This window comes from Chrysochloris asiatica, unplaced genomic scaffold (genome assembly GCF_000296735.1).
Source record: "Chrysochloris asiatica unplaced genomic scaffold, ChrAsi1.0 scaffold00110, whole genome shotgun sequence".
Taxonomy (NCBI): Eukaryota; Metazoa; Chordata; class Mammalia; order Afrosoricida; family Chrysochloridae; genus Chrysochloris; species Chrysochloris asiatica.
Window position 1 is genome coordinate 3900424 of NW_006408628.1, and position 21141 is coordinate 3921564.

Genomic DNA, 21141 nt, shown 5'->3' on the forward strand with positions numbered 1-21141 from the left:
GATGGTCATTGGTTAGAGGTTATGTTATAGGAAATGGGGGAACAGGAAACAGTGAATTCAAAGACGTATAATATTCTTGTTTGATCAGGTGCATATTCTGGTCACTCAGCACAGGAAGGTATATGAATAGATACAAACTGAAGAAATACACGTGTTCACTGGAAAATACATTTTGTATCACCTATCCTCAGAATCACTGGAAAGTCTTGGGTAAAACCAGGACTTTAGGTTTTAGAAGTGGTTTTTTTTTTTTCTCTCTCTTAAAAACAAAATAAAGTCAAATTGGTTTATTGTCCATTAGATTTTCCATTTGTATGGAAAAAGAAGCAATAGCTCTTTTTCTATATAAATTATCTTTGCATGGAAAACCATTTCATAAAGTGTTCCATCCAAAAAAGATAGAATTATGTTTTTATTGTCTTTTTTATTTGGACCCCATGGCAGATATCGCTACTAAATCTGAAGTGTTCTCTGTGGCGCAGCATAAGAAGAAAATCAGCTTACAACAGAAGCCGAGAAGAGAAGCGAAGAGTAATAATACAGATTGTCACCTCCAGGGTTTATGTTGTCACTAGGAAACATCTTTAGCATTCGCTTCTGCTTCAGAAACAAAGCAGAAGTTAAAATAGTGTCAAAAACATTTGCCCTATCAATGCTTTCCCTGTTCTGATTCATAATCCTTGAAGCAAATTACACACCCCACACATGGTATATCTAACTAGAGAGGAAAGTTCTAGCCCATGTGTTCTCAGGATGCTGCTGCTATATAAGGCCCCAGTTGGGGCTCCTTTATTGGAGTCAAAACTATGATGCTAAATATCTTTCCTTTATACACAGTAAGGGGAAACTACAGAGAGTCATAGTTCAGGAAGCAATCCATAATTCTAGATGTTTATTCTTATCCCATTAGATGGGAATCCAGGAGCCCTGGTGGCACAGTAGGTTAAGCATCAGGGTGCTAAGCACAGAATCGGCAGTTCTAACCCACCAGCTACTCCGTATGAGAAAGATGAGGCTGTCTGTGTCCGTAAAGATTTACAGTTTTGGAAACTCTAAACAGGGTTCCCATGTGCCAGAATCGATTCAGTGAAGGGCTAGACTGCCATCAAGGAGACCAGGTGGCACAATGATGAAATGCTTGGCTGCTAACCAAAAGGTCTGAATCCACCTGCCTTCTCTCCTTGAGAGCAAGATGTGGTAGGCTGCTTCTGTAAAGATGACTGTCTTGGTAGCTCTATGGCGTGGTTCAACTCTGTCCTACAGGGTTGCTATGAGTTGAAATTGACTTGACAGTAATGGATTTGCTTTGGATTTTGGGTTAGATGGGAATTAATAGCCCGATAAAGTATATTTCACTCATCAGGGCATAAAGTCGCTGCTCCCAAGAGCACCCTGGTGGTGCAATTAACGATATACCTGTGGACTGGGTTCCAATCAGGGGCTGGCTCTCCATATCATCGTGCAAGGCAACCACACTGACTGTGTACTCAGAACCCGGCCTGAGGCCTTGCAGCTCTGCAGTGTCTTCTTCACCATCAGGTGCAGGGAAGAGCTCATGGATTCCATCCTCAGGGCTCGAGTAGGTTACCCTGTACCTGGAAACCTGCCCCTGTGGGCTTTCCCAAGCAATTTTGATGGAATCGACATCCACATCAGTGAATGCCAGTCCTTTAGGGCGATCAATGTCTGTTAGGCAAATTAATGGTAAGAGGTTATGTGAAAAGCAAGTTGTGAAATAAAGCATTTTTATCACATGCAAAGCAGTTTTGCAGGTATCATTTTCTTTGATGAATTAAATTCCAATTAACCCACTACTAAATGTAAAATTTCCCAATACAGTCTTAATTTTATTATTTTTTTTCAGTTTAGAAACCATTTTATGTTGCATCACTTGATAAAACATAAGCACACATAGGCAAAATTATTAAAATTAATTTTAAGATTGTCTATCAAGATTGATTTTTGCAATGTGGTGTTAGTCTCATAGACCTGGATTTTCCATACCTTGGAAGTGGTAAAGTTGATTGTCTTTTTTTTTTAAAATGATTTATTTTATTCTTTGTGTTGTTCAAAATATAAACACCAGAACGTACACCATTCCAGCAATTTCTACAGGCGCAATTCCATGATATTGGTTACATTCTTTAAGCTGTGCAATCACTCTCACCCTTCTTCTAAATTGTTCCTTCCCAATTAATACATCCCACAACTTCCTATCCGACTTCACGAGGGGCTGGTGCCAATCTGATCCCATGTAGATATTTCTTTAAAAGAGCACAAGGCTCAAAGCAGACATTCTTTACTCATTAAGTTAAACTATTCCTTGGTGTGATGCTGTAGGATAAGCACTGGACTGCAAACCACAAAGTCGGCAGTTCAAACTTGTCAGCTGCTTCTCGGAAACCCTATACAAGATCGCTACGAGTCAGAATTGACTCGACAACACTTAACAACAACAACATTTTTTGGTTTAAAGAAGATTTGAGGGAATGGTTTCAGTTTATGGTTCATCGTTTGGGGGAGTTCATCTAGCCTCAATAGCTCTAAAAAGTCTGGATTCCATGAGAATTTTAACATTTGTTTTCCAGTTTCAATATTTGGATCAGGATTTTTCTACAGGATCAGTAAAGTTGATGTTCAATATGAGATTCTGACTGCTGCTATTTTATTTAGCTCTTTTCCACCCAACCTCCCCTATCTAGATATTTGCATTAAATGCTGAGCCAGCTGATGGTCTCTAAGTGTCTCCACATAACAATTAATAACTGCTTAGGAGCATTTCAATCAACTTTACCACCCAGTCGTAGAAAATAAGGTCCTAGGCAAAATGCTTTGTAAATTTGCTATAGGCAAACAAGATTTTGCTTAGGCCATTGGAGCAAAAGAAATCAAAGCACAGCAACTAAGTATGGTCATTCCATCACTTCTTTCCTTTGAGTTCACTGGTTGGAACTGAGAAGGAAAAAGGCTTGTGAAGGGCGCCACTCAAGGCACAAACTTGTCCAACAAGTTGACTTTCCTTAGGTGTAACAGCAAAAGACAAGCAAAGGGTACTCATCAACTCCTAGGAACAAAAGCTGACTTAGAAAGTGGAAATGGAACATTGGTCACGTACTGGTTACTGCTGTCTGCACCAGAGGCTGACTCTCTCCATTTTGATTCTGAGCATAGACACTAACCACATACTCCATGGTGGGCTGCAAGCCCTCGATGGTCATTTCTGTTTGATCTGCAAAGAGAGTAAAAAGCAAACTCAGTATCAATGTCATCCCCGATCAAGTTGGTCAAGCCATTCAAGTGAACTTAAAAATCTAGTAAAAAATGTGTGGTGGCTTAAAGTGTTCAGACTTCTTTGCTGAATTATGATAGGAATATGGAAGAGTCAGACATCTATTTCTTCATGGGCAAACATGTTCACTGTTAATACAAATTTCCACAAAGGAGTAAAGTCACAGCAAAGGATAAGCTCTAAATTTTATTAATGAAGCCTTCAACAATGAACTGATCTTGTTCTTGTAAAATTCAAATTAACTTGACTTTAGAGATTTTGCCTAAGATTTTAATTCTTGAGAACTGTGTATATGGAAAAAGGCAGCTAGGTCATCTTCTTCATGGTGTATATGAGCAACAAAACCACAGAGGTAAATCTAATAAAGAAAGGTGTTTAGACCACCTGAGAGAACCCTGCATCTAAACCCAGAAATGTACTGATCCGAAAACTTCTACTGAGAAATGAGTTGGTACCGGTCCTGAACCCTGTGTTCACAAACTTTGCGTATTATACGGAAAGTAAGGTACTTGTGGCCAGGTGGCCATTTCTTCTCAAAAGAATACTGTGTGTTCCTTTCTGTTCTGCTCGATGCGAGAGGCTGGGTATTCTTACCTGGGCCTGCAGTTTGCGTTTTCGATGGTCCTGGGCCATTTTTGGGAGTGGTGGTCACTCTGTAACCAGTAACAGGGGCATTTGAAGGCAGCCACCTGACACTAATGCTGTTGTCTTGAACGTCAGTCACTTGCATTTGGGATGGTTTGTCTATTTCTACACACAAAAACAAAGAGAAACCAGTGAGGGTTCCAGTAGTGCAAACAAGGCCTGGTTTCTTGCCCTGATACACACCCAAAGGATCTGTTCTTACACTTTATAATTCCTAGGTGCTTCTTTTTGAAGAAATATGAAGATGGCTTTGGGGGTGTGGAAGTATGTTAACTATATACCATGTCATTCATTCACAAGGAATCTGCTTTCAACCCCAAGTGACATTCCAATGAGGTGGTCATTCTTTACCTTATCAGCTCCTTCACTTATTCATTCAGCAAATAATTATTGACCATGAGCACCCTATGTCCCCTGTCACTAATGCAGGCATAATGAATAATATCAATGAACAAAACAGACACAAATCCCTGTCCTTAGGCCACTTCTTTTTATATCTGGCTAGAAACACTGTAAGCAGTCGATGTTGTTTTGTTTTACTTAAAAACAAAATCAATTCCACAATGATAAAACTACCTTGAGAGAACATTGTAAAAAAAAAAAAAAAAAAAAGACCGGAATCAATAAACCTGTGTCATCCCGGAAGAGTTATACCTGTTCGATAATCAATGGAAATGGGCTTGCTGTTTGATGGACTGTCCCCCCGGCCGGTGACAGCATACAGAGTGATGGTATAGTTGACTCCAGGTTTAAGGCCGGTGATGGTGGCTGTAGACTGGCTCCCAGGCACTGTGAATTCTTGGACAGGACTATTTCCTCCTGTAGGTAAAGGGTTTGTTCAGAGGGTTCAGTACTGATTAAGTGAATTCCTACATCAAGAGCAACTAGTAAGTGATGCCTCACTGCTCATTTCCTTCTCAAGAGTGCTACGATTAGGTTCTGGTCAGAAAGCTGTGTTTACCCATGTGGTAAACCTTGGTAAATGTGAGGGAAGGGGAAATTGGAGTTAATGCTACTTTAACATTTCAGCTTGAAAATGTCAGTGAGTTTTTAGGGTAACATTAGGAGGCCCGCAAGTACAGGAATACATACTTGGTCGTTTTTCACCCCCATGTGGGAGATATAGGAAAATAAAAAAGAACTATCATTGTATTATTTTACTATTGATGATACAGTGGTGAACTTACTTCAGATTCAGTCTTCCTCAGCTCTACTGTTGCACCTCTAGCTGTATTATATTAAGAAAAGCCAGTTGTTATGGAATCGATTCTTACTCATGGTGACCTCATATATGTCAGAGTAGAAATGGCTCCGTATATTTTGTTTTTAATTGACAAATGTGTTTATTTTTTTAACAATAATTTTAAAATGCATGGGAAAAGTATGCATTACTTTAAAAAATGAAGAGGATTTGAGCTCAGACAAGATACAATTCTATCTGAAGGCAGCTATCTGATAAATCTGTTCTCTTGTGTGGATTAAACACATTCAGTAATTACAATTTTGATGACCATTATTGAACATTTCATTAGAGTTAGGATCTTTACAAAGCAGAGACAGGCTGTTGTGATTAGGTATACGCAATTCCCAAGGAATAGTCAAGTCCAACTAGACTCTTCCTGATCCACTTCCATCCCACTCCCCTAAATGAAGATGTAGCAACACTAGAGAGAAACAAAAGTGAACCACTGCCACCCCTTCTCCCCACTGACAACAGACTTATAACCTTAGAACACGTCCTAGTGTGGCACTGTGGGTTGATACGCTGGACTGCAAAGTCAGTTTGAATCGCAACCTCACCAGTTGCTCCTCAGAAACCCTATACAGGGTTGCTATGAGTCGGAACCGACTCAACAGCACCTAACTGCAACAACTTCAAATAATCTCTTTAGAAGTCTGAGGAATGGTGTAACTGATACATCAGGGCCTTGCTCTTCTCATTATCCAAGGCAAAATAATCCACTTCTGGGAGAAAAATCCATGGTTTCTATTTGTCTGAAGCAATTGCCAAGATCCATTATTGTTTTTACTGGCTATGGTTTGGCTCTTGGAGACAAGAATCTTGACTGTATGTCTACAACTCCACAATTATAATGGCAAGCCACATACTCTCCATTCCTCATTATATGATGATTGCTTAATCCATATATACTGCTGATAAAACAGATTTATCAGCAAATCAGCATTTCCTAAAATCCACAACCCAAACACAAACTTCCCCTTCCCCTGAAGTGGCCTATGTTTTCTTACTATCTGAAGAGAATGTGGATGCTGCAACCCTACCATTAGTTTTCATGATACCAAATCAATTCTTCAGTCTTCACTGACAGCGAATGAAATATCTAACAACACCATTTATGAGCAAGGACTAAAACCTGTGGCTAAAACCTCTTCTCTGTTAGAACTAAAACAAGGCTTAAAGACCAGAAACTCTTCCAAATAGATGCTCTGGATTTTAGGATTAATTTTTCCATGAACCTGAAAGAGCAATACAATATCTAGCCCAGCAACCATCACAACTTGAGTTCCAGGATGGACCTGCCAGACGAGATTTGAGTTCTAGTAGAACGTTCAGCATCAGCATTTTGGCAGTTCTTCAAGGTCAAGCTTCCTTTTGGAAATCGATGAGGATATGCACAATTCAGTCCATTGCAACAAATAAGTCATCTTCATCTACTCTGCGTTCATCATTTGGAGATATTTCCCACTCATTAGCCTCGCCCAGGCAGCAGCCCTGCCATGGCATGCTAAAAGTCTCTTTTGAAGTTTGTCTTTTGAAAGTTTACTTTCACTGGCATTTTTCATCATATCTTTGTGAAACCGACTGTTCATATGTCAACCATTTCCTCATCTTCATCTTCTCCATCCACCCAAACTGACCTCTTTTGAGGGGAGAAACTATCTCTTGCTTCATTCTCCACTTGCGAGTCTCCATATTGCCCACATTCTTGCATCGGTGGGCCTCGTCATCCTCAATCTCCTGGAGGGCCAGCTTCTCCACGCATCACTCTACAGCCGTAGTGCTCGCTGCACTCGGCCACCCGGCCTCACACTGGTTCTCTGTTCTGGCTTCACTGGGGTCCTCCGGTGTGGCTTTCCTCTTGCACCCCGGTTCGGTTCCTCTACCTCTTTGGTTTTGTGGAGAAGTGCAGGCACTGACATGGAACCTGTCTGCATGTGCGCCAGGACTGTTAGCTCTCTGTCACCCTGAGGCGCAGCCGGTTTTTATTAGAAGTAGATCACCAGGCCTGTCTTCTGAGATATCTCTGGATGGACTTGAACCACCAACTTTTGATTAGTAGCTGAAGCCGCTAACCATTTGCACTCTCAGGGAAATCCCAGTGGTATTATGTAAACAACTTTTGATCTTGATTTTCCCATTAAAACTAATGCTGTTGAGTTGACTCATAAGCAACCCTATAGAACAGAATAGAGATGCCCCATAGAGTTTCCAAGGCTGTAAACCTTTATAAGATGCAGTCGCTTTTTACCATGGAGTGGCTGGTAGGTTTGAACCGCCAACCTTTCTGTCAGTAGCCAAGTGATTAACCAGTTGACTTTACTATCAACTGTACCCTAACTATCCTTGGATAAGACAAGGTTCCATTGAGTAGAGCTGATTCAAGTCATTGAATTCCATTTCCGTTGTTGGGCTCTCAGGTAGCTAAGAGACTTGGAAACGGCATTTTGCTCACTCACCAGTTTCTCCATAGGTGATCTTGTAAAACCTCACGGACAGGGCAGGAGGATCCCAGCTGATCAGTAAGCTATTAGGAGTCGTGGCAATAACTTGCAGGTCCCTTGGAACATCAGAAACTGGGGGAATAAAGGGGAATAATTTCACATAGGTGAAATAACTTTCCAATAATGCCCAGATTCATTCTTCACCTGCCAGAGACTTGTCTTTATGACTTTGTCATATAATAAGGTGACTACTAAACAAAACGAGCAGAATGAAAAAATTATGAGTAAGTCAAGTTGTGATAACATGATTATCTCCAATTTATTGAATGATTCTTTACCTCATTTTTATGTTGAGAAAACATACAAGTATTGAGAAGCTACACAAAGCACATAATACCTACCCATACACCCTTCACTTAGATTTGCTAATTGATAAGGTTTTGCCATATTTGCATCTCTCTCTCTCCCTTCTTTTTCTCTTTTTTTGGTTCATCCATTTGAGACTAAAGTACAGTAGTCATGTTGGCACTTAACCCTATATACTTGAGTATATATTTCCTCAGAACAATGACCTTGTGTGCTAAAATTATAACGAAACCAATGACAGCCGGAAATTGGTGGACTAACTTGTTTTCACGGGTCTCAAGATGTTGTCTCCTTTGACAGGGTGCCCTCCATAGAGGCGCAACTCTGCCCAACATAAAGGTTCATAAAACTCATGTGAGACATTATTCTGAACAATGCAGGTAATCCTAATGAATTAAGAATCTACTACACAGCAGGAAAATTGTCAAGAATTCAGTTAATCTCAAATTCAAGATTACCGTTTTTCTATCTCCTCTTTTGGAGTCCTAGTGTGGGGCTATAGGATAAGCATGTGACTGCTAACTGCAAGGTGGACAATTCAAATCCACCAACCTCGAAAACCCTATACTGAGAAACTTCTTTGGAGAAAGGAGATCTTATTTAATACATTCTAAGAGGGAGAGTTCCTCCATATGTCCTCTCACTTCCTTCCCCATGTCTCCTATCCATCATCTATTCTCTAAGAGATGATGATCAGACAACACAAAGACAGTTCATGAGAGAATGTGTTTTCATAGTGCAGCCCTCCGAGTTGCCTTGCAGTAAGAAGACAAGTTACCTGTTGATTGTTGGCCAACTAATGGGGCACTTTTCTCTTTGCCATTGAGAGCAACGACGCTGACCACATACTCGGTCCCTGGTTTGAGGTTGGTGAGGGTGATGGAATTCCGAGAGGGGGGCACGCGATCTTCCCGGGGCCTTCCAACACTCTGCTCAGGATGATGGCGAATCCAGTAGCCAGTGACGGGGGTTCGAGGAGACATCCAATGCACAGTGAAAGAGTTGGCAGTGATATCAGAAAAGTCAATGCCAGTTGGGGAATCAAGCCCTGTTTTTTCCAGTCAGGGGAGGAGGAGGAAAAGAAGATATCACCAGCTTAAGAAGTGAAGAATGAAGGGATAAATACCATACATACAATGTTTTGTCATTTTTTAAAAAACAACAAAATAGTTTGTCATACATCTCTGGTAATGATATATTTATTTTAAGCCACCTATGTATTTCAAAATCATAAAGTTAAGTGACTTAGTTCACATGGCCACTTGAAGCATTCTTTGTGTTTTCTTTCACTAGGCACAGTAATCCAAATAATTTTATGTGTCATTCATTATAGTATGCATCTGCATTACATCTAAAGTTAGGCATTTAAGATAATCTGGGAATTTACCATTTGAAATGCTTCAGTGTTCAAACATTCTATATTTTGATCCTATAAATGTTACTTTCAAAGTAAGGCAAGATCTGCCACCCCCTCTAGAAGGAATCGATTTGTCAATAAAGGCACAACTATGCCAAACATGAAGATTCATAAAACTAAAGTAAGACATTATTCTGAAAAAAAAAAACAAAAATGCAGATAATTTCTCATGAATTAAGAAGTTATTACATCACAGGAAAATTAACAAGAATTCAGTTAATCTCAAATCACTTAACCTCTCTGAGGATTCTAGCAAATTCCCATTACAGGTACAGCATTCCCTTATTCTGTTCAATAACACGCTCAGGCCAAACAGAAGTCACGACTCCCTTTAAAAAGCAAGTAGACTATAAATGAATTCATAGATATACTAAGCTGTACTTTTTTAAAAAGTAAAAATAAAAAGAAGCATCCATCCTAAGAAAGGGCATAATATTTATGAATTCAACTTTCCTTATATGATAAATGAATATTTCATCACATTAAAAAAAAAAAGGGATAAACTTGGGGACTTAGTAAAGAAAGGAAAATACTTAGATAACAATGTGACGCTGCTAGGTTAGTCATTAAACAGAATCACCTGATGAGAAGGAATATCCGCCATCTATAAATAACGGAGATCATAGAGAATTCTTCTAGGGGTCTTTTTTAAAGGATAAATGACAACATTTCTGGACTACTGTCTGTCCTCTCTGGAAGCAGAGAGTAGAATCTTAAAGGTTGAATTTGGTACCTTTAATTTTTGAAGACCAGTGCTCAAAAAGTAATGGCATCGCCACCAAACAGAAAGATGTGTTTCTTTAGAACTACCATTCCACTTTGATATTTAAAATTAGTGGGTGAAAGCCACTTGATAAGTGTGTTGCTACCATGACTCACCTGTTTTCTGTCTTCCTTTAAGAGGCATGCTCTCATGTTGTTCATAAACACTGGAGACGCTGATTAAATATTCTGTGCCAGGCAGGAGATCTAAAGAGGCAAGTGGAATTTATGTTAATCTTATACGTGAAAGCATGAAACCCTCCTGGGACTATCTCTACTGATGAAATATCCAAACATCCAGTCCTATCACCCACTTACACCTCAGTGAATGTCTGTACCTCCAGATGGTAGGTGATAAAGAAGGGTTGCCTTACCCTCCAGTACCTCAAAGCCCTGTAATCAGTCCCACCTCTGTGAATGTGACCCAGACATGTGCCACAAAACACTGGAGGGCTGATTCTCCATAAAAAAAAAATTAAAAAAAAGAAATGCCTGTGGGAAATAATATTTCTTCCATCCACTTGATGTTATGTCTATTAAGAACACATAGCAATGATTGTGGTACGGATGGATTATCATTTATTCCTTAGGACAGCCCTCTGAGGTGGCATCATTATTTGTCTTTAGCAGTTTTACTATCATATGATAAACTGCATATATTGAAAGTGTAAATTTGACATATTTGATCTCAGAATGCTCCTCTGAAACTATCGCCACATTCAAGACAATGAACGTACACATTACTTCCAAAAGATTTAGTTTACATCAATTAATCCCATTTTACAATGGAAAAAAACTGAGGCAGAGAGAAGATAAATGACTTACTCAAGACCACACAGAACTCAACTCAGGCCAGGAGCAGTGCTCCTTACAATGAACCTTTTACTGAGAAAAAGTCACACTCTAAAAAAGAAGTGATCGGTTCTGCCACAGTAAGGTGAGAACAAAATACTTCAAAGTATTAGGTATACATGATGACGAGTCTCTTCCGCCATTTTGAGATGACAGGAAGGTGCAGAGTAAGGTTTCTGACTAAACTCTGAATTTCTCCTTGCTAGACTCCCACTTCCCTCCACACCATCTCCCCTCCAGCCTATTTGTAGGGACAACTGCAGGATTTGAGCAAGCACTATGTTAGTCCTAGGGGGCACCATGATGATTTTCCTCCTTTCTGCTCAATCAGGGACAATTTACTTCACCATAGAACACCAGTTGCTTTATCTGTGAAACGTGGTTAATGATGGCTTCCCTGGGAGAAGATGGTCACTTTGACATTCGTTGTAACATGAAGATCTTTCATAACGTCTTAGAGAACATGACCGACATATGACCAACATACGACTACGATGGGGGAGACAGTGGTCATGATATGTTGTGTTTATGTGTCGTTGAGTCAATTCTGACTCATAGCATCCCTGTATAGGGTTTTCAAGGAGCAGCTGGTGAGTTTGAACCACCAACCTTGCAGTTTAAAGTGACCTTATGGTCAAGTGCTGTAGCACCACACCAGGACTCCAGGTTGTGATATGTTGTTGTTGTTGTTATGTGCCGTGGAGTCGGTTCAGGTTGTGATATAGGGACTTTTATATTGGATGGTGCCGTAACTACTAATTCCAGATTGCTCCATTGTACAAACAATGCTTTTGTTAAGTGCCATCGAGTCAGTTTTGACGCAGAGTGAAGCTGTATAAGAATTTCTAGGAGTGGCTGGTGAGTTTGAACCGTCAACCTTGTGGTTAGCAGTCCAGTGTTTATCCTGCAGTGCCACACCAGGTCTCCCAATAAGTAGAAACAATAGTCCCACCTAGATGCAAACATAAGCATGCCCCTGCTCTCACCCTCAGCCAGGACATGAGAAACCGGGATCATGGTCATGCTGAGCTGCCTCTCTTTGTGTGTCATGCTGCAAAATATGTTTGAAAGGTACAGGGTTTTTTAACATCATCATTTGGAAATAAATGCTTTTTTCCTTACATGGAATCTTTTTCTGTTCTGATATACAGTGTAGTGAAAAAAATAAGGAGCAACCTTATGTGAAGCATAGCAGGGAACTCTTCTATTCTTTACTAAACAATGCCTAAAAGGGGAGGGACTAGAAAGAGACAGTTTCAATAAATTGTTGTTACTTTTTAATGTGAGTAGTTTTTCAAGTCCTCAGTCTCCCGAGGAATCCTACTAACAGAGTCTTTTTGAAGTACAAATTAAACCTTAGAATCTTTCTTTAAAATAGCATCCTGATCTAGCCTAAGTTTTCAAATGTTAGATTACCTGTTGACACCTTTAAAAAAACAAAACAAAACAGAGAATGAACTAGATATGGTGACACTAGTTCCAATCCTTCAGATACGTTTCTCTTGCTAAACAATCAAATTTAGGCATAGAATTTTTCTTCTGACATTCACTTGTATTAATGTGCTTGTTTGAAAGCTTAATTTAAAGTCTTTGAACTTCATTGCTGGGTTTTTGGTTTTGTTTTCATCTCTGGCTTCTGGAAAAGTTGTAGATATCAATGTTACTAATGTGACAGTAAACATTACACCTGTCAAAATTTGGTGCTGTTGAGTCAGTTCTGACTCATAGGGACCCACGTGTAACAATGAAACCTCGTTCCGTCCTGTGTCATTCTCACAGCTGTAAGTGTGTTAGACCTGATGTTTCCAGCCACTGTGTCAGTCCACCTCAAGCGTCTTCCTTTTGTTTCTGAGCCTCTATCTATCGTGATGTTCTTCTCCAGGAGAAAATTGGTCCCTGAGGACAGAATGTCCAAAGACAGCGAGACAAAGTGTCACCAGTCTCACATCTAATGGGTACTTCTCCCAACACAGATTTGCTCCTTTTTCCGACTGTCCATGAATGAAAAATTTATAGACTTACATGTCAGGTTTAGAGTTTAGTAACTCTGTTATATCTCTCCTACACTTGTTGTTGTTGTTAAGTACTGTGGAGTTGGTTCCGACTCATAGTGACCCTCCATAGGGTTTCCGAGGCTGCAAATCATTCCGGGAGCAGAAAGCCTCATCTTTCTCCTGTGGAACAGCTGGTAGTTTTGAACTGCCGACCTGGAGGTTAGCAGCCAGATTCGTAACCACTACGTTACCAGAGCTCCTACTCTTAAGTGCTGTCAGATTGGTTCCAACTAATATTGACCCTGTATAGGGTTTCTGTGGAGTACTGGTGTAGTGCTGCGGGTTAATGCACTGACTGGACTGCAAAGTCGCTTTGAGCCACAAGGTTGGCGGTTCAAGCACTCCAGTTGCTCCTCAGAAACTCTATACAGCGTCACTGTGAGTCAGAAACTTAACAACAACAACAAGGGTTTCTGTAGTCTGGCCACTTCCAGCCATTCCACAGGAGAAAACTGAGGCTTTCTGCTCCTGTAAGGATTTGCAACCTCAGAAACCCTATACAGGGTCACTATGAGTCGGAACTACCTTTATGGTACTTAACCAACACCACCAGAGGGTTTCTGTGGAGTAGCTGTTGGGTTTGAACCGTCATCCTTGCAGTTAGCAGTCCAGTGCCATACCAGAATTCCCTCTTGCTTTTACTTGCTCCTGGTGTGGCACTATAGGATCAGCACTGGACTGCTAACTACAAGCTGATGGTTCAAACCTACCATCTGCATCTTGGAAACCCTATACAGGGTCTCTATGAGTCAAAACTGACTCCACAGCACTCAACAACAACAACTTCGAACTCAGAGTCTATTCATTAGACTGTAGGGTACGATTTCCGGAACAAACACATTTGACTACTTACTTGCTAAGACCACTGCGTTGTCTGAAGGAGAAATCGACAACTCCGCAACGTCTTCCTCATTTTTCACAGGTGAGTAACGCACTAGGAAGTTGGTCAGTTCAATAGATGGAGGTGGGGCCCAGGTGACACGTATGGTGTCTGGACCAATATTGGTGAATCTCAGGTCAGTGGGAGGAGGGACAGCTGGGTTCAAATAATAACAAAGACTAAGTTAGTGCCATTCTAAAATTAAAGCTAACAACAACAACAGCAACAAAAAACTGGAAAGTGAAAACCAGTATTTCATGCACGAAGGAAACAGTAATAATCATGCAAATGATCTAAATCTAATCTAAATCCTATTCTACTACTGTTAAAATTGAAACACTACACACAGTACTGTTAGGCCCCTTTAACCTTTCTGCCATCATCAGTATTAAGAAAAAATGTTCATCTAGTTTCAAAGACATTCATTGTAAGAACCTTATCAATGGCACTGAAGATGATTTTAACCTGAGGCTGAAGAGGCTTAAGTTGCCACACAGCAAAGAGAAACATAGCAGTACTTTTCAAACAAACACATGCACACAGACAGGGAGTCAAGAGGGGTCTCAATTCTGCACTGATGGGGGACATCTACAGCTATCATACAGCTACATATCTGCTTAGTGACTTCTACTCACAAGTGAAAAAGGTTCATGCAAATAGGTTCTCGGCATGTTTCTTACCATGCAGGGCAGAGAACCTTTATAATGCTGCATGCTCGTCCCCAGACTCTGGTTAAAGAGGTGTTTCTAAATAATCATGCTAAATAGCAGTGAAACCTAGAATGCTCTTAAACAAATTTTCCTTCTGCCCCAGAACAACTTCTTTCCAGTCTACCCTTACTCTCAATGGGTTTCCAGTTGTCTACAAAGAAGAACGTGGTACCATTTGTCAAAGGGGAGAAGAGCCCAATGGTACATTCTGGAAGTTCATTTCTTCTTGTTAACTGGTACTGATTATACAATTTAAGATTAATGTTGAGATATTTAAAAAAAAAATACCCAAGGTCTGCAAATTTAGTAACTTTGCCATGCTGTACTGAGCAGGTGAGGTCTCTATATTCCTTTAGCTTTCTGCCTATTTGTGGTTGAAATGCTAGCGCACTTAAGACGATTTGCTAATGGCTTTCATTCAGTCAGCAAATATGCCTTAGCCTCCTTATCCCTGAAATCCCATCTTGGCTAAGTTGTTGGGTGCTCCCTGGAAACATCCAGATTTAACCGGAGTGACTGGTGGCAGCATGCAACACTATCCACGTCTCAAACACAGAAGGTTTCAAAATTCACCCGTTTGTTGTGTCAGTGTAGTAGGGGCACTCTCTCCGCCATTAATGAGAGTGATAACGCTGATGTCATAGTCAATGCCCGGCTCCAGCCCTGTAACTGTGTAGTATCCTACTGAGGAGTCCACAAAATCTTCAAAAATAGGGATACCTTCTCCTGCCGCAACTACTGTGATGCGGTACCCAATAATGGTGGAAGAGTTTAGCGGGGTCCACCTCAGACCGATGCTTGAATCGGTTATGTCAACAAAGCTTAGGTCAGTGAGTTGGGGCACCTCTATTGAGTTACAAAGCAAAGGGGGTGGGGCAAAAGGAAAATAGAGGCAAAAAAAAGAGGGGGGGAAAAAAAGCAGTGTATATCAGGTTATAAGAAGTAAAAACTGATGGATTGTTAAAGCAATGATGGTAATATGCAATCTGTTTCAATTGATCTGCAAAGATATCCTAAGCTCTATGAATAGCTTGATTCCCCCAGGGAATAAAACAGGTGACAATATTCACTTAGGGATTTTCTTGCATTTTTAAAATTTCCCTCTATAGCACAGCTTGAACTTCTCATGTTCCTAAAAATCAAAGTTTAGAACATCAATACCATTCCTAGAAACTTAAGACATTGGGTTGGCAGTTAAGTATCAGCAATGTATTTTTTTTGGTTTTGTTTTATTTTTCAAATCCAAAACTTTTTAGTAGGAAACAAAGCTTGCATGAAAAGGTTAAAGAAAAAAATGACTGATGGGTTTTATTCCATATGAAAACTCATCATAACATCATGATCATAATGCTAGGCATTATGAATGTCTGAGGTGAAATATGCCATTCAAAAACACATTCAGGCAGGCTGAGGGAAATAGGCCTGAGTCCAAAGCCATTGCCAATATTTTGTTGAATTCCTAATCAGAGTTATTTACTTAGCATTAGTAAAAGCATTCTACCAAAGAGTGCAAGGGGAAACCAATCTGTTCAGTGCTTCATTCTCTCACAATTAAATTTGAGATGTGTTAACAACAGGTCTATCTCTAGATAGGTCTCTTTAGTGTTGTCCTTCACCCCACAGGAAGGGACACCCTGAAGGTGTCCACACCCTGAAGGTGTGGTCTGTACTTCTTTTTTCAGTTTTAAAAAAGAAGGGTTTGAAACCACAAGATAAAGAATGCACATGTCATCCAGGTGCTAATTCAGCGCTCATCTATGAAGACAGAGATTCTTTTATAGATAGCTGTTGAAAATGGATGAGGACTGTAAAATCAGGCACAGATGTACCGATGGGCTGCATTTACCATATTACTTTGAGCCTGTCAGTATTGAGCACACACACATGACATGGGTTTAGTAGTATTTCCACGTGAGCGGGCAGTACAGAGTTAACGCCGTGGGTACCACTGCGTTCAGTACATACCCATCACAGCACAGACAGTGAAGCAGTGTTAACAGCAAGCGTTTCTCCAAATAGTTGGTTTAACTTCAGGGCTTTGGCGAGTGTGGCCAGGAGATGAGAATTAAATCCTAAATACATTTGACACACTCAACCATCTGGGGATTAAGATGCTAATCCCTACTTTTATCGAAACTGCCACTCTGAGGATAACAGCTTATTTTCCCATTACCTGGGATGATGGTATCAGAGATAGGGACACTTTCCTTGTCATCTTTGACAGTGTAAACACTGACATTGTACTCCACGCCAGGACTCAGATTTTCAAAAGTGCAGGAACTTTGATCGGAGTCGACAACTTCTTCCAAAGAATATCCCTGCTGGCCGTTGGTGGGGGTTGTGGTAATTCTGTAACCAGAAATGTCTACCAAAAACAGAAAGGAGAGAGTTAGTGCACCGAGCATTTGTGGTCCAGAGTACAGTAAACTAGACTCGGATGCTGGGCTCATAGAGGGAGTTGGGGGGAAGACTTCGTGTCTAGTGAGACTCTAGTAAGTTGGCATGGACTCAGCAGCAATGGGTTTGGATTTTGTGTTCTTATTCAAGGTTTACAACAACCCTATGAGGTACGTATTATTCTTCTCTTTAGTTTAAAGAAAAGTTCAGAAAATGAAAGTAATTACTAAAGGCCTTCCAGTCTCCAAATTTCATCTCCTTCCACTGCTTTATCATGCTTTTCCTTAACAATTACCTGCAGGAAACCTGAGGACTATTCTATTCTAACTGCCTAGCTTGGAATCATTCTTATCTTTAAGCACATAGAGCACTCTCCTAATTGAAAAGGTCTGAAGGTATGGGACTTACAGTAAGGGAACAAATAGAGGTGATAAAGTGAAAAATACAGCTATACCTAGAGAAAGACTATTAACTGCTAAAGACTTCAGTAATCATAGAAATTATATAGTAAGAGGGGAAGGAGAGATACATTCAAATAAAAACAATGATGACCAGACACTTTCAGGAACAGATATAAAAAAATGGAGAAATTGTAGTTTAAGTTAAATTTACTAAAGGCTAGGGAAATTTTGGAATATTCCTAATCCGGCTACATGGAAGGAACATGTTTCGATCACGGTGTTACAGTGATGATCTGGATGGGCAGGTTAGAGCATTAAGACTGGATATTAATGATCAGGTTGCAAACAAACAGAAAACTTGTCAACTTAAAATTTCACTCAGTTTAACATGGCGGGGAAATTGTGCAGCATTGGCTTAAACTTTGTTTCCAGAAGGAATGAAAACATCACCAAAAAGTACTCTCGTTCAGGGGATGATTAAAAAGGATATTTTGAGCTCATTTATTCCATCTAAATTTAGAGGTAATTGTCTAACCTGTATATCCAAGCAAAGGAAAGGCCTGTTTAAGAAATTACAATAAAATAGGAAATGATGAGATATTAAGCTAATACCCACGACCCTCTGACATCAATTTGATTATGACTCATAGCAACCGGATAGGACAGAGCAGAAATGCCCCATAGGGTTCCTGAAGCTGTAAATCTTCACAGAAGAAGACTGCCTCACTGTTCTCCTATGAAGTGGCTAGTGGGTTTGAACCAGCAACCTTTGGTTAGCAGCCAAGTGCTTTTAGTAGGTGTAGCAGTTAAGGATGCGATCAACTTTAATTGAAACATTTCTTTTTGTTTTAACTTATCATTTTCTCCATAATGAGGGTCGTAATATTTCAGTAGTAGTTGTCGTTAGGTGCCATCGATTTAATTCTGACTCCAAGTGAGTGTATGCACAACAAAATGATCCTGTACTGTCCTCACATTCTCACAATTGTTCTGTTTGCGTTCACTGGGTCAGTCCATTTCATTGAGGGCTTCCTCTCTTTCGTGGACACTCCACTTGACCAAGCATGAGGTCCTTCTCCAAGAACTGTTTCTTCCAGAAACATGCCCAAAGTACAAAAGATGAAGAAGTCTCGCCAACCTCACTTCTAAGGAGCATTGGGACTCTACTTCTTCCAAGCCAGATTGGATAGTTCTTCTGGAAGTCTACAGTACTTTCAGTATTCTTTGCCAACACCATAATTCAATGCATCAATAGTAGTTTCCCCAGTATACCCAATATCAAGTAATACAAGACATCTTAGCTAGACATTTTCATTTAAAAAGGCTTTCACGTGGGTTTGGCAAAGGCAGCTAAATAAAGAGTATTTTAAATTTCTTGTTATGCCAAAATAGATCATATTACTTGACTATTGCTATTATACATTTTATGGACCCTTGGAGGTGCAGTGGTTAAATGCTCAGCTGCTAACTGAAAGTCCTCTCTCACTAGTACTCTTGGATCCTGGTTTGGCATTGCAGGATTATCACTTGACTGGTAATCTCAAGGTCAGCAGTTCAAATCCACCAGTTGCTCCTTGGAAACCCTATACATAGTCCCTATGGAACTAACTCGATGGCACTTAACAACAACAACAGCAGTCTCTCTGAAGGACAAAGACAGAGCAGCTTGCTTCCATAACTATCATAGTCTTGGACTCTATGGGCAGTTCTATTATCTTACAAAGTCACAGTGAATCAAAATCGACTCGATGCCAAAGTTCATACATTTTAGGATTTCATAAAGAATTTTCAATGTGTGTAAACAAAGAAATTTAAACAAAAGCTTTGTTTAAAGTTGTAAATTTAAACAAATTTAAACAAATTTCTCGGTGTTGAGTATAAGTATGAAAGAAATAGTAATGATTAATTTACTAATTTGTGATGCTATGTGTGAGGAGTCAAAAAACAATTTATAATTCTAGTGTTCTGGAACATTTATTATATATGAGCAATTTATTTGAAAAAAATAGGTCAATTTTTTCCTAAATCTCTGTTTCCTTATCTGTAACATGGAGATAATTTCTGCCCTTCATAACCCAAGGGTTTTTGTGGTGCAACTCATCAAAAAAATATCTATGAAATGTCACTGAATAAACTTAGAATTTCTAGTAACTTACAACAGGAAAATTATATGGTATGCTGTCGGCAATTTGTTTGATAACATTGAATGTCACAAGTAAAAGGCACCTTTCAAAGTACTTTTTCCTTAACCCTCCCATTACCTATAGCCTGGTAAGCATCTGCCTTTTCCTATACCTTAGGAGTCCTGGTGCGGTGCTGTTAGGTGGTTCAAACTCACCAGCTAGTCCTTGGAACCCCTATATAAGGTTGTTTTAAGTTGGAATAAACAGGACGGCACTTAAGGACACAATACAATACGGTGCAAGATTATTTCTTTCCTTTGATTAAAAAAATTTAAAAATATCTCCCTATATAAGACTTTGTGATGTACACTAATCTTGTATTTTGTATTAAGAGTTGAGTACTTATCATTTTGACCCTGTTTGTCTCAGATAGGGAACAATCTTTAAAATCTTTGTCTTGGAAGGTATTGCACAGACTGGCTCTTTGATTCGTCCCAGCCTTACCTGGAGTGGTGCTTCTCTCCCATGATACAATGAGCACGCCAGTGTCAGGGTTTGCTTCCAAGTGCAAGTTGGTTGGTGGAGACAAGGCTATGCAGAAAGAAAAAAATTAAATTGGAAGTTACAGCCAACACAAAGCATTTGGATTGTAGAATACTTCATGCCTTCTGGTTCACTTTTCTTTTTTAAAATAGAATCAGTAAAATACAGAAATTGTATTCTTGAAGCATGGTAGAGATCAATTCTCTCTCTGATAGAAATTTTTTTTTTTGTTTTGCAATATTATGAGTGATTTTGCAACATTATTGAACTTCTTTCTGTCTTATTCATAATATTGACATGGAAAGAATGCTTTCGATGCACTGGAATATGTAACATGAGTTGAACCTGCTACTCCAAATTAAAAACAGCAAATAATACATGTGGGATGAGAAATTCCTGTTCAACTCTCACAAGCAAAAAGCGTTATGATGTTAGCATTTTTATAAGGTGGCTTTAAAAACTATAAGCAATGGAAAGGGAAAAAAGAGCTCTCCTTACGTGTCACAACTCTGTTCACAATCGGTCTATCTCTCTCCTTCCCATCTCTCAGGACTGAGATGGTATAAATATATTCCGTGCCTGGAGTCAGGCCAGACACAACGATGCTTCCCGAGTCTGAAGTCACTTCTCGTGGTGCCTCCCCTCCCTGGCTTGGCCGGACACCGAGCTAGAAGGAAAGTAAAATAAATCCCAATGACAAATATTTCCAGAGCTGAGTACTGCTGAGAAACTGTGGCTACACTTTACATAATGTGAAACTCCTGAAGCTGCACAGTTTACCTGTACTACGGGGTGTGTAGGACCTTATTTTAGCTCTATTATGCATTTGATCTGTGTGGTGCTATAGGATAAGCACTGAATTGCTATTCACAAGGTTGGTGGTTCAGACCCACCAGTAGTGCCTTGAAACCAATGCTTGACAACAGCATGAGACGAAAAAAAAAAAAACTTAAATGGATGCAACCACAATTTTAAATTCTTTTAAGATTCTGTTTTAAAACCTTGGTATCCTTATGTT

General features: G+C 39.8%; 1 protein-coding gene across 5 annotated transcripts in view; it reads right to left on the reverse strand.

Moving 5' to 3' along the window:
• The window catches only part of FN1 (fibronectin 1), an 82446-nt gene that overhangs the window by 20023 nt on the left and 41282 nt on the right, over positions 1 to 21141 (reverse strand). For 2 of the 5 annotated variants that reach the window (XM_006867788.1, XM_006867791.1), the window contains exons 22-32: positions 20622 to 20790; positions 20085 to 20171; positions 16833 to 17024; positions 13923 to 14105; positions 10281 to 10370; positions 8763 to 9032; positions 7634 to 7750; positions 4589 to 4753; positions 3884 to 4039; positions 3116 to 3229; positions 1417 to 1686 (exon numbers count right to left, since the gene is read on the reverse strand). In XM_006867788.1, coding sequence (XP_006867850.1) covers positions 1417 to 1686; positions 3116 to 3229; positions 3884 to 4039; positions 4589 to 4753; positions 7634 to 7750; positions 8763 to 9032; positions 10281 to 10370; positions 13923 to 14105; positions 16833 to 17024; positions 20085 to 20171; positions 20622 to 20790 — 1813 coding nt within the window. Of the gene's footprint in view, positions 1 to 1416; positions 1687 to 3115; positions 3230 to 3883; positions 4040 to 4588; positions 4754 to 7633; positions 7751 to 8762; positions 9033 to 10280; positions 10371 to 13922; positions 14106 to 15232; positions 15506 to 16832; positions 17025 to 20084; positions 20172 to 20621; positions 20791 to 21141 lie in introns of all 5 variants that reach the window. The other 3 variants (XM_006867792.1, XM_006867790.1, XM_006867789.1) reach the window with 2 other exon arrangements.